The sequence below is a fragment of the Trachurus japonicus genome, chromosome 11 (genome assembly GCF_045865225.1).
Source record: "Trachurus japonicus isolate A0001 chromosome 11, Traja_1.0".
In the NCBI taxonomy this organism is placed as follows: domain Eukaryota; kingdom Metazoa; phylum Chordata; class Actinopteri; order Carangiformes; family Carangidae; genus Trachurus; species Trachurus japonicus.
In genome coordinates this window covers 10,271,630-10,297,779 of record NC_140917.1, presented here as the reverse complement: position 1 = coordinate 10,297,779, position 26,150 = coordinate 10,271,630, and the positions used below count along the sequence as shown (strand labels likewise).

The 26,150-nt window shown below is 44.7% G+C and overlaps 3 protein-coding genes and 1 long non-coding RNA gene across 4 annotated transcripts in view; 2 read left to right on the top strand and 2 right to left on the bottom strand.

Moving 5' to 3' along the window:
- The window catches only part of LOC146978231 (H-2 class I histocompatibility antigen, Q10 alpha chain-like), a 53,042-nt gene extending 26,937 nt beyond the window's left edge, over positions 1–26,105 (bottom strand). The window contains exons 1-2 of the mRNA XM_085790487.1: positions 25,879–26,105; positions 19,410–19,700 (exon numbers count right to left, since the gene is read on the bottom strand). Coding sequence (XP_085646613.1) covers positions 19,410–19,700; positions 25,879–26,071 — 484 coding nt within the window. The 5' untranslated portion in view covers positions 26,072–26,105. The remainder of the gene's footprint in view (positions 1–19,409; positions 19,701–25,878) is intronic.
- Positions 1–26,150, top strand: part of LOC146978227 (major histocompatibility complex class I-related protein 1-like) — a 246,574-nt gene that overhangs the window by 174,401 nt on the left and 46,023 nt on the right. The gene's annotated exons all lie outside the window — the stretch shown is intronic.
- The window catches only part of LOC146978228 (major histocompatibility complex class I-related protein 1-like), a 121,199-nt gene that overhangs the window by 79,501 nt on the left and 15,548 nt on the right, over positions 1–26,150 (top strand). The gene's annotated exons all lie outside the window — the stretch shown is intronic.
- LOC146978230 (uncharacterized) overlaps positions 1–26,150 on the bottom strand; it is an 80,602-nt gene that overhangs the window by 48,165 nt on the left and 6,287 nt on the right. The gene's annotated exons all lie outside the window — the stretch shown is intronic.

The window sequence follows — 26,150 nt, the reverse complement described above, 5'->3', positions numbered from 1 at the left end:
CAATCAATGAGCTAGCTAACTGGGCTACGATAGAGACGAACGATTCTGATTGGATAACACGTTTCAGGACAGTAACCCTTTCATTGCTGATGTGAACTTGACAGTAAACTTAACTTTAGAACATAGATGAGAGAAAATGTATTAAATGTATTGTATTAAATTAAATTAAATCATTTAAAAAAAATATATATATATATATATATATATATATATATATATATATACACACATTATTTAATACTCATATTTTTTGGTTTAGAATTTTTAAGGCCTTCACTGAAGGCCTAGAAGGCCCTGAAGGTTCCCCTCTGGAGTATCGGGAATGCAGCATAATGTGTTTTACTGAGACATGGCTGCACCAGGATATTCCTGGTGATGGGCTTTCACACCGTACGGGCCAACAGAGACTGCGCCAAGAGCGGCAAGCGCAAAGGTGGGGGGGTCGCCGTGCTGGTGAACAACCGATGGTGCAACTCCGCTCACATCACCATCAAGGAGCGCACCTGTGACCCGAACATGGAACTTTGTTCTGTTGGATTTCGACCATATTAGGGCTGCCACAAACGATTATTTTGATAGTCGACTAGTCACCGACTATTTTTTTCGATTAGTCGACTAATCGGATCATACGTAAATTGAATGTAAAACATACAGCTTATCGCACCAGCATGCAGCAGCTCTTATATACCATCATTAACTTTCAGCTTGAAGTGTTTAAGGTATATGCTAACTAAAAATAAAGACAATTAACATGATAGTTCATTAAACTTTTAATGAAATATGAAGCTTGTTGCAACAAACAGTTCTTTAACTGTAGCATAAAGTGCAAACAGCGGAGTAAAATAAGGATAAGGTACTGGCCTAAACAACACCAAAATAAATACTTAAGGTTTTTTAGGTTTTTCTTTCCTTCATTTGTCTCTGGCATTAAACATAGCTAGCTACATTTAAATAAAATGAGGTAGACACCTGAAACTAAGGAATTATTCACAATAATAAAGTTTTGGTAGGCCTATCATTCAAATATAACTTGTGCTCAGTGTAAATAATAGTCGTTCTGTTAAAAAAAAAAATCGAATAGTTTATAAGACAATCGTCTTGTCTGAAAAAATTTAAATGTTCCCTTTTTACTGTCACAGAAGGAGAAACATGGAAAGACTCAAAGTTCTGTGTGAAACTCTGTCAAATGAAAACAAGTGAAACTGAGGTGCAGCTCAAACTCTGCAAGCTGTGGACTGTGATGGGAAGCTATTGATGTAGTTTTACGCCGGGAGAGAAGACTTCCTCATTAAGATGAGCGCTCATTACGTGACGAGGACCGCTGAGACCAGGAGCTGTTACGTTCCAATATTCTCCAACACCGAGTCTCAAAGTCCCTATTTTTAAAGTATTTTTAAATGACAAACGGCTGTTTTTCAGTCCGTGATTTAAAACGATGGAGCGGCGGTAGCAACCGCTCCTCCACCGCTTCTCATTTAAAATGACATACGAGAGAGAGAGAGAGAGAGAGAGCGATGGGCGGTGGCGGCTGGGGGGATGGGGGGGGCTACACCGGTGGCGCTTGATGACGGGCGAGAGGTAGAGAGAGAAAAGAGAGAGAACACCTGTCTGCCTTGAGTGAGTGAGTGCATGTGTGTGTGTGTGGTGGGTGGCAGCGGGTGCGTGTGTGGAAGGTGCTGCAGCAGTTTTGAGAGAAAAAAAAAAAAAACAAAAAAAAAACGACGCATCGACTATTAAATTAGTTGCCGACTAATCGTGGCAGCCCTAGACCATATTATCTGCCCAGGGAGTTTTCACAGGTAATCATGGTGGCTGTTTATGCCCCCCCCCCCCCCCCTCTGCAAATGACTCTATTCACACCGCCATAGCCTAGGTACAGACTCAGCACCCAAGTGCATTCATTGCTATCTCGGGTGACTTCAATCACATCACCATGGACACTACACTCCCCACATTCACACAGTATGTGTCCCACCAAAGAGGAGAGAACCATTGACTTGCTGTATGCTAATGCTAAGGAGGCATACAGCTCCTCTCCTCTCCCCCCACTTGGCAGGTCAGATCACAACCTGATTCACCTCAAACCCTGTTATGTGCCTGTCGTGAAGAGCCAGGCTGTAATCACAAAGACTGTGAGGAGATGGTCTGAGGAGGCCCATGAGACACTGCGGGGATGCTTTGAAGTGACAGACTGGTAGACGCTCTGTGAGCTGCGTGGAGAGGACGTTGATGGGCTCACAGAGTGTGTAACGGACTATGGCCCCATCCACACGAATACGCGGCTTCACTGTATCCGATTTTTTTCTTAATCGTTTTGAAAAAAATCTCTGTGAACACTGCATCGTTTTCAGAAATATCTGCGTCCACACGGACGTAGCATACTCCAGGCGTGTGTGGAGCATGTGTGGTGCTGTAGCGCTGCCACACATAAACACTTAAGACAGAGAAGAAGACGGGAAGTCCCTGTTGAAATTCAATAGAAGAAGAAGTCCCCCGCTGTATTCCCAGATAAATACTTTATCGGATCGGCCTCGCGTCCACACGGATACAGCGTTTTCAGGGGGTGAAAACGGTACTTTTTGAAAACGGGTCCCAGAGTGGGAAAATTTGAAAACGCCGCCCCAGCGTTTTCGTCTGGACGGCCAAAACGGGCTTTTTCCGCGCGCTCTCCCTGTAACCTGAGACACACACACACACCGCTACAGCAGCTACACAGTCTATGGACGTAACAACAACAACAACAACGGCCGACTACTGTCGGGTCGCTCAGACGCTGCGGCTGAATCGCGCCTGTTTAATCATCACTGATCGTCATATTTACTCTGACACGACTCCCTGTCCACATTTAATCCCATGTTTGAGTTTGAATACAGCGGGGGACTTCTTCTTCTATTGAATTTCAACAGGGACTTCCCGTCTTCTTCTCTGTCTTAAGTGTTTCTGTCCCAGCAGAACAACATGAGGGAGGTCTGGAGTGAAATGAGGACCATCACTGGCTTCAGACCAACCAGCAATAGAGGAGTTGAGGGCAGTGTGGACTGGGCAAACGAGATGAATCTGTTTTTTAACAGATTTGACACTGTGACCCCGGCTCATCCTCCCACGGGCTCCTCTGCTGCACGCCTGCAGTCAGCGTCCACTCCACTCTCTCTCCCTCCCCCCTCCTACAGCCCCTCTTCCTCCAGTGATGGCCCCCTGCACACCTCCACCTCCTCCTCCCCTGGCACCCAAGGTGACGACACTCTCCCCCACCGGTCACCTCCTCACTCCACATCACCGCTGATCAAATCATGAGGCAGCTGAAGAGACTCCATGCAGGCAAGTCCGCAGGTCCTGATGGTGTGAGCCCCAGGGTTCTGAAAGCCTGCTCCCTCCAGCTATGTGGAGTGCTACACCACATCTTCAGCCTGAGTCTGAGGCCCCATCCACACGAACACACGGCTTCACTGAATCCGATCTTTTTCTTAATCGTTTTGAAAAAAATTTATCCGGATTCGAAAAAAACGGATTCGTGTGGACGGGGCCTGAGTTTTCACAGGGTCCCCGTGCTGTGGAAGACGTCATGCATCGTTCCTGTGCCCAAGATGCCGTGCCCCAGCGGATCCAAGGACTACAGTGACAGGCACTGACATCACACATAATGAAGACCCTGGAGAGACTCATCCTGGATCAGCTCCGGCCCATGGCCCAGACCACTACTAGACCCCCTCCAGTTTGCCAACCAGCCCCGACTAGGAGTTGAGGATGCCATCATCTACCTGCTCAACCGTGTCTACGCTCACTTGGACAAGCCGGCGAGCACTGTGAGAGTCATGTTTTATGACTTCTCCAGTGCCTTCAACACCATCAGGCCAGCTCTACTGAGTGAGAAACTGACACCAATGCAGGTGGAGCCCCCCCTTGTGTCCTGGATTGTGGATTACCTGACTGGCAGACCACAGTATGTGCGCCTGCAGCACTGTGTGTCAGACAGACTGATCAGCAACACTGGGGTCCCGTAGGGGATCGTCCTATCTCCCTTCCTCTTCACCCTGTACACCACGGGCTTCAACTACTTCACAGAGACCTGCCATCTTCAGAAGTTTTCAGACGAATCTGCAGTAGTTGGACTTATCAGTAAGGGTGATGAGACTGAGTACAGGGGTGTGGTGGACAACTTTGTCACGTGGTGTGAGCAGAACCACCTGCAGCTCAACATGGCAAAAACTAAAGAGCTGGGGCAGCAGACTGAGGGTGTGGGACGCCAACAGACTTAACAAACTCATCCGCAAAGCCATTCATGTTGTTGGAGAGGAGCTTGACTCCCTGACAGCAGTGTCAGAGAGAAGGATGTTGTCCAGGATCAGGTCCATACTGGACAACTCTCTCCATCCTCTTCATGACGTGCTGGCAAGCCACAGAAGCACATTCAGCAAGAGACAGGGATGTGATTGGCCAAGGACAAAAAAGCAGGAAATTATACAGACCCATAGCGCGACATGGCAACAGTGCAGCCCTTATGCACAATGACATCATTTTGACACTTTATATACACAAACAGAAAACAATTAATTTAGGGAGAAAAAAAACTCAAAAACAGCATGTCAAACAATAGGTGCAGATATTATTACAGTATGTGTCTGTGTGTGTGTCGTGAACATCACACACAGACAGTGACATAATCTTCATCATTTTGATCATTCAAAATGTGCGTCTGAGAGTGAGAGAGACAAGAGAGGGAGAGCCAGTGGTGGCAGGTGGAATTAGCACTTGATATTGAACTTATTGGTATTTAAAAGGAAAACAAACATGCATTAATTACAGGGTTTCCGCTACATGTAATTGATCGTGGCGCACCGCCACGGCAAAATTAAAGCCGCCACACCTTCAGAATGATGATTTTTTTTTTTTTTTTTTTTAATGTTAAAACAATGTAAAGCAGGTTTTCCACTAGGGGTTGCACAGACTAGTCCCCTGCTCCACAATGACGTTTTGAGCTTGACGTCGACTAGTCGCTGATCATGTAACAGTAGGCTACAAGAGTAGCGGCTTGAAACAACAGCTGAGTGCGCTGAATGAAAAAAATACGAGCGCCGTCAAGCTGGATAGAACGAGGTCGTACCAGACAGGAAGTCGGGCACAGAAAAGGCGAGAGAATCCGGTCAATTTTCAAAATAAAATAAATGATGATTAAGTTTGCTTGTCCGTCTATAAATATTTGTCAGTTGCGTCTGCACACAAGACACACATCCATAGGCTACATACAGCGCTAGAGACAGACCTGTGTGTGTGGAAAACCGAGTAGCCTACAGACGGGTCGATGTTTGACCGGCGTGGAGAGAGAGAGCAGGAGAAACTGCCGCTTCCGCGGGCAGTGTGTCCGGGCTGCCGGCAATTAAAAAAAAAAAAAAAAAACTCCGCTCATGTCGACAGCTTTACATCGCGCACAACAACAGCAGCAACCAACCAGGAAAAAGAGTGTGACTGAGCAGGACTGTGATGGTGACGAGGCCTGTGTGTCGTTTTCCTCCCTAATTGTTTAATGAACAGTAGCTACAGTATTTTCTTTTGCACCTGTAGCCTATATGTTACAAAAAAACAAACTGATTTACAGTTTGTTGTTTAAGCTGCTGTACTGTGGACTCATTTCTGTGCGTGAGCTGTCAGTCATTGAATACAGATTGTTGCAGAGCATTTCCCTCCTCCTGGGATTTTAGTTATGATGGGAAAAATATGAATGATGTCATCAGCGACTACTCGACGATCCGGTCTCGCGCGCCGCCAAAAAGGAAAAAAAAAAAAAGTTCTTGAACCATTGAGACCTTCCATCCAGATGTGTGGTACACGTCTAATATTTTTTTGTAGCTGTAAAACTTAAAGCAGAAGTAAGTGATCCGGTCGTTTTGGCTAACTTCTTGTCAGCCGATGGAGTTAGCAGCCCCCGCCCTCGTCACGGATCTATTGGTCCTCGTCCCTACGTCACCACATTCACGCTAGTGATGCGCGGGCCGGGTTTTTTTCCAACCCGCGGGTCCCGCATCTATGAAGTATTCTGACCTGCCCCATCCCGCCCCGCACTACCGCATCTATTTTCACAACCCGCCCCGACCCGCCCCGCCCCGCCACTATTAAACGTCAGACAGCGGGCTTTTTTACTTTGAAAGGGCAGACAGAGGTGCTGTGTTGCCGGTAGCTTGTCAGTGTGGACTGTGGAGCTCATGAGGAGTGGGAGAGTCACAGTGCAGAGTGCAGCAGCCGCGGTGGCCGCCGCCTCTCGTCCTCCCCAGTCTCTGCTCTCTGTGACAGCAACCCCGCTCTGCTGATGCTCCCAGCCGCCGTCTCATCCGGTTCCCTCACACCTCCGCCGGCTTTCCCCTCAACATCAGCGCGGCCCTGATAACACACTCTGGACTTCATCATCAGTTTTTTTAATGACCCGCCCCGACCCGCACCACAAATAAAGTAAAGATTTCTTGACCCGCACCGCCCCGCCCCGCGGGTTGACCGCGGGACCCGCGGGCTACGGGTCAGCCCGCGCATCACTAATTCACGCGCATCCCTTGGCCCTTCATGCCGTTCCCTCTCCTCATTGGATAAAGGTTGTAGGATACAACGAAGTAGGGGTGGGACAAAAAATCGATACACTTAAAGGGACAACGAGGAGTTTTGGAAAAGCGAAGCGTTCACACTACATTTATGAGCCTCCGCGCACACCGTAAAATTCTTTTGACCGGCGCAAGACGGACTCATGTTTTCATTCATCAATAATTTAAGTCAGAGGTTCAAAGAGGTTCACATACCGTCGTAGTTCCGACCATAAACGGCGATTCAGCTACGTTATTCTCATGACTCGTTGCGAAACTGAAAGTAAAGAAACGCTGGTCGGCTCGACCAGCATCTCCGCCACCACTAATAGTAACAAAATAACAATAGAGACAGAATGATATTTATCGAAAATGGGCCCATTAACAAGTGTGGGTAGCGGAGATTCATCCACATTAATGTGAGACTTTTTTATAACCGATTAGAAACTCCTCGTTGTCCCTTTAAGTATCGCGATTTTTTGTTTTGTCAATTTTTTTTGTTCAAAAATCGATTTTTTTTTCAAATTCAAATGCTTCATTTGACAGTGCGTTCCAGGCAACCCGTAACTCGTATTTTTCCGACCTGTTCCTATGGTTACCAGTTAGAACGTACAGTCAAACTCGTAACTTCCCACCTGTGAACTCGTACTAGATCGATCTACTCCCAGTTCCCAGTTCGTAACTCGTAACTTGCCTGGAACGCTACAAACTCGTAACTGGTGACTTGAAGTCGTGACTTACGGGTTAAAAAGCCTGCCTGGAACGCACCATTAGTCTGTGTTAAACCGGGTTGGGAACAGTTACCACTTTTCTCCAGCAGAGGGCGAAATGTTTTTATTCAACACTGCTTGCCGAACGGATGGGACGTCACGTTACTAGGTAACCTGTCTACCTAGTTACCTTACGTCACATCCTTCACGGCGCGTTCGTGGAAAAAAAAGAAAACAGTAGCTGAGAATGGCGGACAAGACGAGAAAAGGCACAGCGGCGGAGATAAAACCCCCACCATCACATTTTAAATCAAAAGTGTGGGAACATTTTGGATTTTTTGTTTCGAAAGAAAAAGGAGAGCTGGACATGTCAAAAGCTGTTTGTAGACTCTGTCATGCACTCATTGCGTACTGCTGGAACACAACCAACGTGGCTGCTCACCTAACAAGACACCACCCTGAGGTAAATAAAGAGCTAACTTTCAAACGTACTGCCGCAGCAGCAAGCCAGCAGACACTCAGAGAAGCATTGTACAAACTATCCAGCAGTTCTGAAAAAGCAAAACGCATAACTAAATCAATAGCGGACTTTATTTGCAAAGACCTGCGGCTCTATAGTGTTGTTGAGAATACGGGATTCAGGAACATGATACACACGCTGGACCCGAGGTATGTGATACCCTCCAGAAAGTAAATTTCTCTGAAACAGTGGTGCCGCAAACCTATAAGGACATTAAAGCAGAAGTAAGCGATCCGGTCGTTTTGGCTAATGCTGCGTTCCAGGCAGGCTTTTGAAACCGTAAGTTACAGCTTCAAGTCACGACTTACGACTTTGTAGCGTTCCAGGCAACCCACTCGTGTTTTTCCGACCTGTTTTACCTGTGAAAGTCACTATAACGGCCACTCGTAACTTCCGACCCGTGAACTCGTACCAGATCGAACTGGTACGACTTCACAGGTCGGAAAAACGCGAGTTACGGGTTGCCTTGAACGCACCATAACTTCTCGTCAGCCGACGGAGTTAGTAGCCCCCGCCCTCGTCATGGATCTATTGGTCCTCGTCCCTACGTCACCACATTCGGGCGCATCCCTTGGCTGCACACACAGCCCTGCATGCCGTTCTCTCTCCTCATTGGATAAAAATTGTAGGATACAAGAAATGTTTTCTCCTCGGCTCAGAGCAGAGCAGAGTGACTGACAGACCCGTGTTTCGGTCCAAACACTCTATGTAAGTGACTGCTGTCGGAAGATATAACTATTTAAGACTTATATTAACACAAAAATATTGCTTACTTCTGCTTTAAGGAGAAAGTCAAAGAAAAGCTCAGCAGAGCTGAGCGTGTTGCTCTCACCTGCGACGCATGGACTTCACGGGCGACACAGTCTTTTGTCACCGTAACAGCCCATTACATCGCTGAAGACTGGTCTCTATCCTCCCACGTCTTCCAGACCAGAGTCATGCACGAGGCTCATACTGGCGCAAATGTAGCAGAGCTGCTTGGTAATGTGGTGACTGAATGGGACATCGCAGAGAAGGACCCGGCTTTAGTGTCAGATAATGCGGCTAATATGGTTGTCGCCGCGCAGTTAGCTGGCTTTTTTTTTCTATGTTAGGTGCTACGCGCACACGCTCAACCTGGCCTCTCAGCGTGCCCTAAAGCTGCCGGCTGTAGCAAGAATATTTGGACGAGTTCGGCGCGTGGCTGGATTTTTTCACAGAAGTGCCACAGCAGTTCATGTTTTGGAGCAAAAGCGGAAGTTGCTGGAACTGATAACTGACGTATCCACCAGATGGAACAGCGCTTATGATATGGTCGAGCGTTTCCTGGAACAGCAGCCAGCAGTCACGGCTGCACTGCTTTCCCCCGATGTGAGAAAGAGAGAGAAAGAGATCAGCACCTTCACTGAGTCGGACATCTCTAATGCAGAGGAGTTCATTCAGGCCCTGAAGCCAGTCAAGGTGGCTACAAACGTTATGTCAGATTAGAAAACCCCGACAGTCTCTGTCATAGCCCCACTCCATGCCCAACTCCTGTAAGCCACCCAGGAAACCCTCGGAGATTCTCCGTTTGTCAGAGACCTGAAAGAAGCTATTCACCAAGACCTAAGTAAAAGGTACATGTCGGAGGTCGAGAGGGCTACATTGAATCTAGCTTCAGCGCTAGATCCAAGCTTTAAAGTGCTGCCATTCCTGCCAGAGGAGGAGAAACAAGACACATGTTCAAGAATGGTACATGAAGCTGCAGCCACTGTGGATTATTGTCAGGTAAATAAATACATACATATAAATACTTACATATATGAATAAATAAATAAAGCATTAGAGATATGTTCTATGACAGTGGTTCTCAACTGGTGGGTCGGGACCCAAAAGTGGGTCCCGTTTTTGACAGCTGGTCAAAAAAGTAAATAATATTTAATGCACATGTGATGTTGGACATGTCTTTTATTTTGAAAAATAACTTATATTGAAAGGCACACGTGACACGTGAACACATGCAGTTGTAATGGTCCTCCTCAGTTTCTTCTTATTTGCTCTGAATGCAAAGATATCAGTTTCTTATTAATGTGGCCTGAATGCAGTGAATCTTGCTTTGTTTTGTGGGTCTTTATTTTGTGCAATTTGATATTTATTCACTTTTGTGAACATGCTCTGAATGCAGAGATGCATTAGAAGTCAAATATATTGTTTGGTTGGTCTCCAATTTGTGCAGTTTTATATTTTTTTTATTCACTTCCGTACATGCAGTTGTCATGGTCCTCCTCAGTTTCATTCATGTTCTCTGAAATGCACTTTGCTCAATGAAGAGCAAAATGAGTTTTTAAAGACTTTAAAAAAAAATTCTTGGTTTGAATTCTATAAAAGTGGGTCGCAACTTAATGACCATGGGAAAATGTGGAGCCCAGAGTGAGACTAGTTGAGAACCCCTGTTCTATGAGTCTTTCACAATGTAGTTCTACAGGTATTTGTGTTTACATTATGATTAATAATAATAATAATAATAATAATAATAATAATAGCGTAATGTAGAACACTGTGCTAATATTGTGTCATGATGTGTTGCAATTACCAAATAAGCAGAATGGTATCAAAGACAGAACATAAAGACATTTATTTGTGTACTAATTATTAATTATTATTTTTGTACCACTGTGTTTTATTTGTTGTAGGACAGTGTGAGGCAGGGCCAGGAGGAACTTGGTGATTGTGCTGCTGCTGCAGAAGAGAGTCAGAATAACGGAGGAGACAAAGATGTCCAGGGCCCCCCATCTGCAAAAAGAAGAGTGTCCTGTGCACTACATGAACTACTTGGAAACAGTAGTCAGCCGTTGACTGTGCAGCAGAGGAGGTGAAAGAGTACACCAGAGCTGTTGGTTTGCCACTGTCTGAAAACCCGTTAAAATGGTGGAAACAACATCATCATGAGTATCCTCTCCTGGCCAAATTAGCCAAGAGGTACTTATGTGTTCCTGGGACAAGCGTCTCTGCTGAGCGTGTCTTTTCCACAGTCTTTTCCACATTGTCACTGCTCAGAGGAGCAGCCTCAACCATGAGCACGTTGACCAGCTCTTGTTTTTGCACAGGAATCTTGACATTCCTAAGTAGGTTACTAGCTATCTTGATGAAGAGCATAGTTAAATGTAGGAGCAGAGTACCTGAAAAAGTATATATTTTTGTTTATTTTATTATACATTTAATTTACTACTTTTGATTGATTTGATGTCCTACATTTCATACAAACTTTAAGGCCCACATATGAGTATTCAGGGGCTTTATTTGACCTGACATTTGTTTTCTTAAAGCACTGACTGACAGGAACAGCTAAATAAGCTTTTTTTTTTTTAATTGTGCAATGTGCATTTGTTTGCCTTTTTTAGGTTTTGAAAAGGGTTTATGTTCATGATTTAATTTAAAGGCTACTACAGTATTGCAGATGAATGTAGCAGTTTACCTCAAAGTCTACCAGTTGTTGTTTTTGCACAAGAATCTTAACATTTGAATGTAGAAGCAGAGTACTTGAAAAAGTATATATTTTTAGATATATTATATATATTTTATTATATATTTAATTTAGCCTACTACTTTTGATGTCCTACATTTCAAAGTTTAAGGCTCACATTTGAGTATTCAGGGGCTCTATTTGACCTGACATTTGTTTTCTTAAAGCAGATATCAGTGGCACGGCCGTTTCGGCTAATGCTGTGTTCAAGGCAGGCTTTTGAAACCGTAAGTTACAGCTTCAAGTCACAACTACGACTTGGTAGCGTTCCAGGTAACCCGTAGCTCGTGTTTTTACCGTCCTGTTGTCTGTGAAAGTTCCCTATAACGGCCACTCGTAACTTCCGACCCGTGAACTCGTACCAGATCGAACTGGTATGACTTCACAGGAAGGAAAAACACAAAGTACGAGTTTCCTTGAACGCACCATGAGTTAGCAGCCCCCGCCCTTGTCAGGCATCAATTGGTCCTCGTGCTACGTCACCACATTCACGCGCATCCCTTGGCTGCACACACAGCCCTTCATGCCGTTCTCTCCCCTCATTGGATAACACTTGTATCCCACAAGGAAAATTTTCTCCTCGGGTTACAGCAGAGCAGAGTGACGGAGAGACTCGTGTTTAGGCTGAAATACTTCATGTAAGTGATTGCTGACGGAAAATAGGACTATTTAGGACTTATATTAACAAAAACATTCCACTGATATCTGCTTTAAAAGGACTGAAACAGCTAAATAAGCAACTGGAGAAAAATATTTTATTTATTTTTTATATTGTGCAATGTGCATTTGTTTGCCTTTTTAAATACAGAGAGTCCAGGCAGTCCATGCTTTTGAAAAGAGAGTTAACATATTGCTGCTGAATAAATCTTAAAAACGGACTTACATCTGATGTGTATTTTTTTTGGGAAATATGGTTCTTGGAATAGTCTGAAGACAATCATAATCATTCAACTGTTTCACTGATGTTACAAATCGGGAAAATAGGCAATATCGTAGAATCGCAATTTAAATCGAATCGGCATTCAAAAAATCGTGGAAGAATGGAATCGGGAGAAAAGCATATCGTCCCAGCCCTACAAGGAAGTATACAAGCAGTTTTCTCCTCGGCTTACAGCAGTGCAGAGTGACTGACAGACCCGTGTTTCAGTCCAAACAATCTATGTAAGTGATTGCTGTCGGAAGATATAACTATTTAAGACTTATATTAACACAAATATTCCACTTACTTCTGCTTTTAAGTAAAAAAAAAAAAAAAAAAAAAAGCAGATTTACTACTGACTGAGGTTCCTATCATTGTAATGGCAAGAATGGCTGGAGTGTATGAAACTTAGGGCGGATCAACTTTGTAAACAAAAGCACGTGTGTCCCACAGTCGCTCAATCGTTGGATAAAAATTATCAGCGGGATCTTCCACGAAAAGTACACAATGAAGGTCATGAATGCGTTTCTTGCTTTTCCAGTTGCACCTGTCCTGTGCTTATTCATCACTTGGATGAGGCTATGTGGCCGTTATGCAGCAGTCCCTGTGAAGGATGGTCAGACAACAAGCACACAGACGTCTGCATGTGCGTCTGAAGGATGGTGCGCTAAAAAAAAAAAGAAAAAAAGGACGGCACAGCAAAAAACAAAACAAAAAACATAATCATTCTCTCAGGATGCTGCGTTGCCGTTGCATAAGCCTAGTCACATTTACAGTATTTCTATAACGGTTATTAATCAGATAACAACTCTCTGTTATCAGTTAAAAAAAATATGAAGAATGTGCATCCTTAACGGCGACGGGTGCGTCCTCTCCAGCATCTGATAAATGTTTTCCACTGACCAAATATCAAGGAGGCAGCGTGTCTATCTGTGCTCCATGTTGACCCACGGCTCATTGTTAATAATTTCCACATTTTCTGACAAAAACGGAAGCCTGATGAATCCAAAAAGGCGCTTGGATTTTGCATTTGGTTCGGGAAAGGTTCGGTTTGCATTCACACTGTACACAAATCACACCAGGGTTCTTTTCGGACTAATGGTGCGGATCAAATAAGTGAACCTCCCACCTGCAGAGGTGGTCTCGGTCCACTTGTTTGATCCGCACCAGAGTCGGCTGGTTTGTATTCACACCTCCCCAAAAGGTCCGCACCAGAGGAAAAGTCTGTTTCCAGCGGACCAAACAAGCCTGGTGTGAATACGCCCTAAACTGAACTCAGAACTCGTCTGGTGGGGAGCTGTGGCTGGAGAGCCCCCTTTACAGCAGGTACAGCACTAGGCTTGGGCGGTATTACGGTAATACCGTATACTGCAGGTATTTAAGGGCATATTCACACCAGGAAAGTCCGATAGTTCACTTGCTTTGGTGCGGACTAAATTTTTTTTTACTTGGTGCGGTTTGTATTCACATTGCATTTTTTCACAAGCGGATCAACTTTGTAAACAAAAGCACGTGTCCCACAGTCGCTCAGTCATTGGATAAAAATTATCAGCGTACTCAGACCAGGGTTTTTTCTGCATTATAAATTTTGAGGAGGCCGCCTGTCTGCGCTTGTACGGAGAGATCGCGCTGATCCGCTGCTGTTTACTTTCTCTCCGAGCGTCTCCGCCTGTTCAGCTGAGGGAATACGCTGCTCAGCTGTTGAGCCGAGCGTCAGGTGCAAATTGATAACCAGCTTCGTACCGTGTTAACTCGGGCCGGGGCTTGAGGTTTTGTTAAGCTGGAACATGAGCACAAAGCCTGGCGATGTTGAGCCTCCTTCGCAGTACTACTACAGGCCGGAGGAGTCGGTGTTTTTTTTTCCCTCGGCCTTTATTCTGAAGGGACAGCTGGAGAGAGACGGGCAGGCTACGTGGAGATAAAGTGAGGGGGGGTTGACACGCAGTCCATTATTATCTGAAGCTTTCAGGCAACATTATCACCCCTAAAAATACTATAGCCTAGCTATATATTGGTGAGAAATGAACGAGGAGGAGGGGGGAAAAAGACGTGCTATTGATTTTTCTAAACGGTTATGATTTGTACCCGTTTACACGTGTAGATGTTGACCCCTAGTCTGAAGGATGGTGCGCTAAAAAAAGAAAAAAAGGACGGCACAGCAAAAAACAAACAAACAAAACAACATAATCATTCTCTCAGAATGCCGCGTGCCGATCGTCATTTAAGCCTAGTCACATTTATTTCTATTAACGGTTATTAATCGGATAACGACTTTCTGTTAGGCTATCAGTTAAAAAAATATATATTAAGAATGCGCATCCTTAACGGCGACGGGTGCGTCCTCTCCAGCATCTGATGTTTTCCACTGACCAAATATCAAGGAGGCAGCGTGTCTGTCTGTGCTCCATGTTGACCCACGGCTCATTGTTGATAATTTCCACATTTTCTGACAACAACGGAAGCCTGTTGAATCCAAAAGGGCGCTTGGATTTTGCATTTGGTGCGGGGAAGGTTCGGTTTGCATTCACACTGTACGCGAACCGCACCAGGGTTCGTTTGGGACTCTGGTGCGGATCAAACAAGTGGACCGAGTCCCAGCTGCAGAGGTGGTCTCGGTCCACTTGTTTGATCCGCACCAGAGTCCGCTGGTTTGTATTCACACCTCCCTAAAAAGTCCGCACCAGAGGAAAAGTCCGTTTTAAGCGGACCAAACGGGCCTGGTGTGAATACGCCCTAAAAATAGCAACGGTATCAGTTTCAATACCGTCATGAAAAAATGCGATGCACTTATACAGGAGATAAGGATTAAATATTAAATAAAAGTAATTTAATGTCTAAAATTAATTATATGTCCAGTAGCACTTATGTGTGGTTGAATTATAAGTTAGTTTAATATGTTTTAGCCTACTTTTAAACACCCCCCCCCCCCCCCCCTCCACTGTCCGCTCCCCCATCGAACACGTTCCTCATAGTCACTCTCACACACATCACACAGCCAGATCGCTCTGCACACAGTTTATTAACTTGATTAGTTTCAAAAAGTTGGTCGGGTTTTACTGTTATGCCTGTTATTTCACCAATAAACACAGTAGATGAGGGTGAGTGACTGAGCTGCGGCGGGTGGGGTGGGGGGTCCGCGGCGTGGAGCGGTGCGGGACTCTGACTGCAGCGGGGACTATCATGTCTCTGCTCCGTGACACTGAGGGCGTATTCACACCAGGAAAGTCCGATAGTTCACTTGCTTTGGTGCGGACTAAATTTTTTTTTACTTGGTGCGGTTTGTATTCACATTGCATTTTTTCACAAGCGGATCAACTTTGTAAACAAAAGCACGTGTGTCCCACAGTCGCTCAGTCATTGGATAAAAATTATCAGCGTACTCAGACCAGGGTTTTTTCTGCATTATAAATTTTGAGGCGGCCGCCTGTCTGCGCTTGTACGGAGAGATCAGCTGATCCGCTGCTGTTTACTTTCTCTCCAAGCGTCTCCGCCTGCAGATGTTCAGATGAGGGAATACCTACGCTCCTCGCGTCAGGAGCAAGTTGATAACCAGCTTCTAACCTACCGTGTTAACTCGGGCCGGGGCTTGAGGTTTTGTTAAGCTGGAACAGGAACACAAAGCCTGGCGATGTTGAGCCTCCTTCGCAGTACAGGCTGGAGGAGTCGGTGTTTTGTTTTTTTCCCCCGGCCTTTATTTTGAAAGGACAGCTGGAGAGAGACGGGTAGGCTACGTGGAGATAAAGTGAGGGGGGACTGACACGCAGTCCATTATTATCTGAAGCTTTCAGGCAACATTATCACCCCTAAAAATACTATAGCCTATATATTGGTGAGAAATGAACGAGGAGGAGGGGGGAAAAAGACGTGTAAACGGCTTATGATTTGTACCCGTTTACATGTGTAGATGTTGACACCTAGTCTGGTGCGCTAAAAAAAAAAAAGAAAAAAAGGACGGCACAGCAAAAAACAAACAAAAAAACATAATCATTCTCTCAGGATGCCGCGTGCCGATCGTCACTTAAGCATAGTCCAGGGTTTCCCGCAGCGCTTTCCTGTTAAGGCGGCCGCCTTAACAGGAAAGAGCTGCCGCCTAAACTAATGTCTTAAAAAAAAAAAAAATGTAGCGATATTCGCCGCCGCCGCCCCCCCCGTCGGACGATGGCCGCATCCTCTCACACCAGTGTTGGGCAGTAGCGACGTTACTACAAGTAGCGGCGTTAGTAACTTAACTACATTTCTCAGTAGCGTGGTCATAGCGGAGCGCGGAGCGCAGCACGCAGCAGGTGACAGAGGAGGAGGGATAGTTAAGTTCGTGAATCAGAGCCGTAGCTGGACAACTTTATCGCTGCACAGCGACCGCGCGCACCGTTGCACGTCGCTCCAAGAGCCCGGTGCGTCCTGTCTGCAGCGGAGACACGGCCACTGAGAGGCTGAGTGACGGGACCGTTCCTGTAGGAACGCGCCTTTTAATGAATCAAACCAAACACCCTGCACAGCATGCTGAGTACGAGAGGGAGAGACGGCTGCAGCAGTTAAAACGAAAGCTCCTCGTCCCAGCATGTCGCCCACTCCGTCCGTGGCCGACGTCTTTTAAAACAGTGTTTCCCAACCTTGGGGTCGGGACCCCACGTGGGGTCGCCTGAGATTCAAATGAGGTCGCCTGAAATGTCTAGTAGCCTAATTGATGAATTTAAAAAAAATCTGACCAAGAAAGGTTAGGAACCACTGTTTGAAAAGACACTTGGGTTTTTTTGGAATGTACTTGCATAGATCTTTCAGCACTCACAATGGGCCGATATCAATGAAAAACTTTATTTAACTTCTAAAAAAAATAGCTTTGATGTAGCTAAGCTACTTTTGTCATTTTATTGTAGCGTAGCTTGCTACATTTCTCTGGTGGGTAGCTTCAGTGTAGTGAAGCTTCATTTCATGTAGAGTAACTTGTAGCTTAGCTCACTACATTTTCCAAGTAGCTTGCCCAACACTGTCTCACACACATACACACCACAGAGAAGCGCGCATGCATAACAGCAGCGCGTGTTGATAGCGAAACTTAATACGGCGCAGCACGGCGCGTCCCCGACCCCCCCACCCCCGACGATCGATACGCTCCCCCCCCCCCCCCGTCGACAGGTCAGACACCACCTTAACTAACAAATTTTCTGGGGGAAACACTGTAGTCACATTTATTTCTATTAACGGTTATTAATCGGATAACGACTTTCTGTTAGGCTATCAGTTAAAAAAAAAAAAAAAAAAAAAGATCCTTAACGGCGACGGGTGCGTCCTCTCCAGCATCTGATAAATGTTTTCCTCTGACCAGATATCAAGGAGGCAGCGTGTCTATCTGTGCTCCATGTTGACCCACGGCTCATTGTTGATAATTTCCACATTTTCTGCCAACAACGGAAGCCTGTTGAATCCAAAAAGGCGCTTGGATTTTGCATTTGGTTCGGGAAAGGTTCGGTTTGCATTCACACTGTACGCGAACCGCACCAGGGTTCGTTTGGGACTCTGGTGCGGATCAAACAAGTGGACCGAGTCCCAGCTGCAGAGGTGGTCTCGGTCCACTTGTTTGATCCGCACCAGAGTCCGCTGGTTTGTATTCACACCTCCCCAAAAAGTCCGCACCAGAGGAAAAGTCCGTTTTAAGCGGACCAAACGGGCCTGGTGTGAATACGCCCTGAGACAGACCGCCGGTGAGCCTGTGGGACGGGTCCGCTAATCGTTGAAAACACCAGTGATACAACATCGGAAAAAGTCGCTCTTGACAAGAAAAAAAAAAAAAAAAAAAACTGACAGCGAGCGCGTGTCATGACTTCCTGTATCTGGCCCTTCAAAATAAAAGCCCTATAGCCTTTCATACAGTTGGGTCATATTGATTTTGACTTAATTTTGACAAGACAGGGCTCCAAATGTTTTTGTTTTTTTCCTGCGACCAATCGACCAATGAGATTTTGGTCTGCTAATGTTTAGCCCTAGTAGCCTATTCAGTTTCTGAATGGTGAAGACACAAGCCAATGTTTGGTAATGCCACTTACGTCATCATTTTTAATTAGTCACGGTAATACCGTATACCGTGGTAAAATGTGGAGGAAGTTTGACGGTATAAAAATTTGGATACCGCCCAAGCCTATACAGCACACACACACACCTGTTGCTGTGCTGTCTCTCTCTGTTCCTCGGCTCTCTGGACTGGTCTTTTAATAAGTAGCATGGACGGCCCAACCCGTCTGGACGTGCTGGTTCGAGCCAGGTTCGTGCCGAGAATATGACTCGGTGAGGCCGGGCTTTTTTTCTTTTTTTTTGGTTGGGTTGGGCCAGGGAATTAATGCTCGTCGTAAATGTAAACACACTAACGTCAGCGCGTCACGTGCAGCACCACGCCATTCCAATAAACACTACCGCGGCAAAAAAGAAAAAAAAAAAATAACCGCCGCTACGTCTAGTTACTGCTCCATGGTCGGGTCAATATCAACACCTATGGCTGTGTGGGTTTAATGGTGGATAATGGCGGTCTGGCGGTCCGCCAGTCCTACCGTGTTGTATTATTCTGCTATAATATTCTTTACGTTTGTACACTGGAGTGCTGTGACGAAATAATTTCCCGCAAGGTATATTCTATTCTATTCTATTCTGCTGCAAATTGCGTCCCTGAGTACACAACTTTCTGAATCTCATTGACTCTTGTAATATTACTCAGTCTGTATCGGACCCAACACACTGGTCCTTATATTGGCATCTGGCCTAGAATTAAATATCACTGAGATTGTTGACACACACACATTTCTAACTACTTTGCTGTTTTATTTAACATTACACTGCCTCACTCCCAACTAAGCGAGTAATCTTGTCTTTCTCAATCTTTCTCTCTCTCTCTCTTTTAACTTTCTCTTTAATTTAAAATTTGTTTTAAATTGAGTTCTTATTATTCCTTGTATTGTTTTTATTTATTATAGCGTCTATGATTAGTATGTACGGTTGACTGAGGTTGTTTTAAATGTGCTTTATAAATAAACTGTGACTTGACTTGACTTATCTTTTCCAAAACAATTTTCAAGATCACGTTATCTGAATATGGTGTTCCTTCAAGTTTAATCATGACATCATTTTGGTTCCTAAATGTATTCTATGTTTCAAAAAGATGTGGATTAGATAAAATATTACTTAGTATTAAGTATAGTGTTGATGGAAAATGTTGCCACATCTTTCTTACCGGCCTTCTTCAGTTGTTCCACTCCATAATTCATGAATGTGGTCAACCAATCCATGCACTCATTCTCCAGGTAGCCTTTGGTGTATTCTTTCAGGATCTGGACATGATCCCACTTTCTCTTGGTCTGCAGAGCTGCCATACTTGGAGCCACCCAGACAGAGTTGGCGTCATCGAAGGACAGGAAGTTGTCTCCATCATAGCTGTACATGAACATGCCACGAACAAACTTTAACTTGCCGTCGGGCTGAACGTCGCCCTCACAGCCGACCAACCACTGAAGGACATGGAGGTCTATGGGACAGAACAGTAAGACAAAACAAATTGTTAACAACAAAGAAACACAAACATATACATAAATCAGGCATGTCGAAACCAACAAACTAAGCAACTAAATTAACATGGGGAAGAAACTTTGAGAGCTATTTAGGGTCCGGGCTAAGCTACCAGGACACTATTGTATTTCGAGGAATTCTTCTTCTTTCTTTCTTCTTCCAAGGAAGTCATACTTCCCATGGGCGAAAACTCACCAAACTTTACAGAAACATCCAAACCCATGCCAGATTCACTCAACTCCAAGGACATGTGCCCCCCCCTCCTAGGGGGGGCACAATAAGCGTTTAAATTTAAAAACTTCAAAAATTCCTACCAAACCAACAGTAGATGCTACAGTTTTGAAACTTCACCACAATGTAGCCTCAAAACTGCTTCATTTAGACTCAATACAAATTATGAAGTCCATCCATCACTCTGTTTTTTTCAATAACTGTAAAACTTTTAAAATGTATCTCCTCCCACAATTTTTGCTCAATTGTCACCAAACTTGCTACAGAGCATCTCCAGACCGTCCTCCACAAAACTTGTTTCTCAGATTTTTGATTAATCAATCGACTTTTGATTAATCCTACAGTGCATGAAAATGTTTCACTGTAAACATATGTCACCCAATTCCTGCTAAATACATTTTCAATCTTCATGAAAAAAATTGACAATAATTTGGAGTCATCGTTGATGAAGTTTGGCAAATATCAGAATTTTATCTCAAAAACTGAATTTTCTAGAACATTTTGATGCTCTCATGGGAACAACTGCAGTTAATGTAAGAGTGGTATTTTCTCTTGAGAAGCAAAACACTTATCGCTAAAAACAAACCACCAACATTTCCATGCTGTCAAGATGCAATTTATGTATTATCAGATTTTTGTTTAGATATTAGAATTTGTGACATTTTGACCATTTTTTAAATCTGCCTTGACAACTGCTGCCTGGCTTTGACTCCCTGAGTCTATTTGAGAAGACACACAGCAGGTCTCACTAACAGCTAATTAGCTCAGTGAGTTAGGAGCTGGTTCTTGGTGTTGGAGGATGTGGGTTCAAGACCCAACCAGGGAGTTGATGCTAACACATCAAAACACCAGATGGTCTTTGTGAAACAAATGTACAAAATCGTAGAGTCACAGTAGATGTTTGACAAATACATACCAGAATTTTACCTCTTTTTACAGTGGTTTCAAATCTGCCTGCACAACAGTGAATGGCTTACTCAATTTGTGAAGCCGCTTGCACTGTGCCAATTAGCTCAGTGCAATAGACAATGGTCTTAGGGCGTATTCACACCAGGCCCGTTTGGTCCGCTTAAAACGGACTTTTCCTCTGGTGCGGACTTTTTAGGGAGGTGTGAATACAAACCAGCGGACTCTGGTGCGGATCAAACAAGTGGACCGAGACCACCTCTGCAGCTGGGACTCGGTCCACTTGTTTGATCCGCACCAGAGTCCCAAACGAACCCTGGTGCGGTTCGCGTACAGTGTGAATGCAAACCGAACCTTTCCCGAACCAAATGCAAAATCCAAGCGCCCTTTTGGATTCAACAGGCTTCCGTTGTTGTCAGAAAATGTGGAAATTATCAACAATGAGCCGTGGGTCAACATGGAGCACAGATAGACACGCTGCCTCCTTGATATCTGGTCAGTGGAAAACATTTATCAGATGCTGGAGAGGACGCACCCGTCGCCGTTAAAGGGATAGTTCACCCTAGAATGATATTTCGCTCATTATCTACTCACCCTCATGTTGACTAAGGGCTGGAAGAAGTTTCAGATTCCTCCGTGGCTTCTCTGAGTTACAGGGGGTCTCGGCATAGCAGTGCATGTCCATATAACGGTTGCAAAGGGACACCGGAGCTCTTCGTAAAAAAACACACACAAAAAAACATCCAAATACCTCCATGATGCTCGTATGTAATGTCCGTCTTGTGCTGAAGCCCCAAATTGCGTAATTGTCCCGAAAAAAATTAAATAAGTCTATATTTTAAGCTTGTTTGTAGCGGAAGCTTCTCAAAGCTCCTCTTCCTGGTCCGTCCAAATCTCGTGTGATTTGCGCCGGCGTCAGTGCGGTTACTGCGAATCACGCGAGATTTGGACGGACCAGGAAGAGGAGCTTCGAGAAGCTTCCGCTACAAACAAGCTTAAAATATAGACTTATTTAATTTTTTTCGGGACAATTACGCAATTTGGGGCTTCAGCACAAGACGGACATTACATACGAGCATCATGGAGGTATTTGGATGTTTTTTTGTGTGTGTTTTTTTACGAAGAGCTCCGGTGTCCCTTTGCAACCGTTATATGGACATGCACTGCTATGCCGAGACCCCCTGTAACTCAGAGAAGCCACGGAGGACTCTGAAACTTCTTCCAGCCCTTAGTCAACATGAGGGTGAGTAGATAATGAGCGAAATATCATTATAGGGTGAACTATCCCTTTAAGGATCTTTTATTTTATTTTTTTAACTTCTTCATCCTGAGAGAATGATTATGTTTTTTTGTTTGTTTTTTGCTGTGCCGTCCTTTTTTTCTTTTTTTTTTTAGTGCACCAGACTAGGTGTCAACATCTACACATGTAAACGGGTACAAATCATAAGCCGTTTACACGTCTTTTTCCCCCCTCCTCCTCGTTCATTTCTCACCAATATATAGGCTATAGTATTTTTAGGGGTGATAATGTTGCCTGAAAGCTTCAGATAATAATGGACTGCGTGTCAGTCCCCCCTCACTTTATCTCCACGTAGCCTACCCGTCTCTCTCCAGCTGTCCTTTCAAAATAAAGGCCGGGGGAAAAAAACAAAACACCGACTCCTCCAGCCTGTACTGCGAAGGAGGCTCAACATCGCCAGGCTTTGTGTTCCTGTTCCAGCTTAACAAAACCTCAAGCCCCGGCCCGAGTTAACACGGTAGGTTACGAAGCTGGTTATCAACTTGCTCCTGACGCGAGGAGCGTAGGTATTCCCTCATCTGAACATCTGCAGGCGGAGACGCTTGGAGAGAAAGTAAACAGCAGCGGATCAGCTGATCTCTCCGTACAAGCGCAGACAGGCGGCCGCCTCAAAATTTATAATGCAGAAAAAACCCTGGTCTGAGTACGCTGATAATTTTTATCCAATGACTGAGCGACTGTGGGACACACGTGCTTTTGTTTACAAAGTTGATCCGCTTGTGAAAAAATGCAATGTGAATACAAACCGCACCAAGTGAAAAAAAATTTAGTCCGCACCAAAGCAAGTGAACTCTCGGACTTTCCTGGTGTGAATACGCCCTTAGTTTCCAGAGGGGGACAGCTCTCCATTCCGACACACCTCCACTTCGACACCCCGCTGTTCCGAAATACCCCCACTTCGAAACACCGCTACTCCGACACCCCCTCCTCCCCCCCGCAGCTGTCCAAGGTGCTGAACCGCGTGACGTTGTTTACATTCTGCTTTGTGGCTTGTCTGTGAAACGTGCGCTGCTCAGGGACTGGGCAGATCTGTCCCACTTGCTTTCTCCCCGACTCCGTTGTTGGAGATCTCCCACACAGTAATAGAAATACACTTTTTTCTCCCCCCCTGCTCCGCTCGAGCGCGGCTGAACCCGGCTTGAGCTCACAGGGGCGCGAGGCTGCTGCAGCCGCCGCTCGTGCTGACAGCTGACTGAGGGAGATGCTTTGGTTGGATTTAGGCAATGAAGAAAGGAGTTGGTTAAGTTTAGTAAAAACACCAGGTAGAGGCTTGACAGGCTAGAAGCATAATGAACATTATATGTCATATGAAGTAGGCTATTTGCTTGTTTTGCAGTTAATTATGCACATGATCCATTTCGACCCCAAAAAGGAAAAAAGGATCAATGCGCACTGCGCACTGGGGGTTTCCCCCAATAGCCTTTTCGGAATAGCGGGGTCTTTAGAAAAAATAGAAAACCCCGCTATTACGATGAATGGAAGTCTATTGTCGGAAAGGCGGGGCTTCGGAAAGGCGGGGTGTAACCTTTCCAGAGGTTGGGGGTTCAATCCTCAACTGGTGCAAAGTGAACATTACAAGGTCAACTGGCAGGATAAGCATCGCTTATTTTATTTTTAAACGCACCGAGTCCACGTTAACGTGAGCCGAGCTGCGGCTCCAGAGGCTCAGTCGGCTGCTGTAGCGGCTGTTAGCTGGTAGCTAAGCACGTCGTCCCCTGCAGCGTCAGAGCCTCCTGTGAGCCGCGGGGCTTCGACCAGATATGAAAATGATCCATTGTTTCATTTTTCAGCTCGTAAAGTTCGCAATCACACCCGTTTGTTTTCTCTGGTCCAAACTGTAAATCCGTGAGTGTCACGATTCCATGACGACTGACCGGAAAAAGAGCGTGGTACGTCATGTGCACGTGACTCCAGATGTAAAATGAATAAAATAAATAAAATAAAACAAAACAAAACAAAACATGGATGATGGATCTATATTACATCCATGGAAATAAGGCTAGACTTTAACAATGGAGACACCAGGCAGTTGTTTTTTTAGTTTTTAATGCTAACAGTTGATGTTATTTATTTAAATATTTTTTTTATAATTATAATTTTTTTTTTGGGTTGTTATTGAACAGCATTTCAAAAGTGCCTTTCTGTAAGACTGCTGTAAGCTGGTGTTTAAATATGTTACATAAATGTCTTATAATAACAGATGTTTATGATAATATTTTCAAATTTCCAGTCAACTTTTAACATTGATCTTAAGGCCTTATGGAATCACGCCTTCTAAATGCTACTGCTCCATTAATTAATCTGTTACCTACAGGGCCCTGCCATCGGTCAATGGTCAAGATCAGGCCCCTGTCACAAAAACTTGGGCACCGGTGGCCCGCCGATGGGCCACCGATGCCACCCTACCACCGAGCTTAACCAGTTTTCTGGGGGAAACCCTGTATAATTTTATTTGGTTTTATTTGTTTCATTTTCAATTTGTTGTCTTGAGCATTGTCACTTTATATGTATGTCCAGTTACATGTCCTGTCCTGTTTGTAAATGTCATAAATGTGAATGTTAAAGCTGTTTCACTGCAAACCGTATATAACCGTTTAGTAGCCCAGGAGTTTAATACGCTAAATCGACTTGGAGCCCAGGCATTTATAAGAACCAGGCGCGTATTTGCAACAGGCTACAATTTATTTTTGCAATGAGCAGCACTAGACTATGCACCAGATTATGCAAAGAACAAGGAGGTCACCATAGGACCACTGGAACAAAACTACTTTTTTCCCCAACACATCTTTATTGACATTAGACAATAAATACAAAGACAGTTCGTCTGTGTTACCGCACACAGGGAGCTGATCAGAGCAGCCAATCAGATCAGTGTTATGAACGATAACGGCGGGGGGGGTTGATCGCGGAAATTTCAAAACTGTAGAATTAGCATTTATTTTTTTGTCTTTGTGTATTAGCAGTCCAGCGTGACCTGGCATGTTCGTGTGTGTGTGTGCTCGGGCGTTTAATTGAATGGGCGTTTAATATGCTGAATGAGGTCGGACCCCAGTGGCTATTAGAGCATAGGCTTTGTTCCAACAAAGCAGCAGCACACCAGACTTGATTCGTTTAATCAACTGATCTCAGTCTTCAGACAGTTGATTGGTCAAACTGTGTGCTCTTGTTTGGTTGGACAAATACCTGCAGCCACACGGCAACTTGTGGAATGGTTTGGACATGCCTGACATAACCTACTCACAAAACAAGATGACACAAAGGTTTGCTGGTTAAACACTGAGGCGAAGTCACCCAAAGGACACATTACAAAATATGGTGAAAATGATATTGGTTTTGAAATTGAAACATTGAAACATTAACACAGGATTTTTCAACCTTGGGGTCGGGACCCCATGTGCGGTCGCCTGGAATTCAAATGGGGTCGCCTGAAATGTCTAGTAATTGATTAAAAAAATTACTGATAAAATTTTTTAAAACTAATTATTGTTATGATTAAAACACCACACACAATCTTAAACAACTGTATTCTATACTTTCACTTTCTCAAATATAAATTGAGTTCAATCTTTTCATCTTGATTGATGGCTGCAGTCACATGATCGCGGGGTCACCAGAAATTTGTGATGTCAAAATGGGGTCACGAGCCAAAAAAAGTTGGAAACCACTGCTGAAACTAACCCCTCAAATCCCCACATCTTACCAGTTTCATTCTGTCTCATTCGATCCATCAGGATTTTAATGTTGACTTTGAACCACTGCTGCTTGCTCTGGCGGGACTGTGTGCCTTTCTCCCAGTAATCAGCCTCAAGCTTCTTCATCCATGGCTGCTTGGGAACTTTCCTCTGGTGTTCACTGTCAAAGTAGTCGATCAACCTGTCATCCAACAGACCCATGGCTGTGAACTCATGGATACCAGGGGAACTGACTGGTTTGGAGAGGGCCGTGTAGATGTAGGTGAGGGAATGTTTCTCT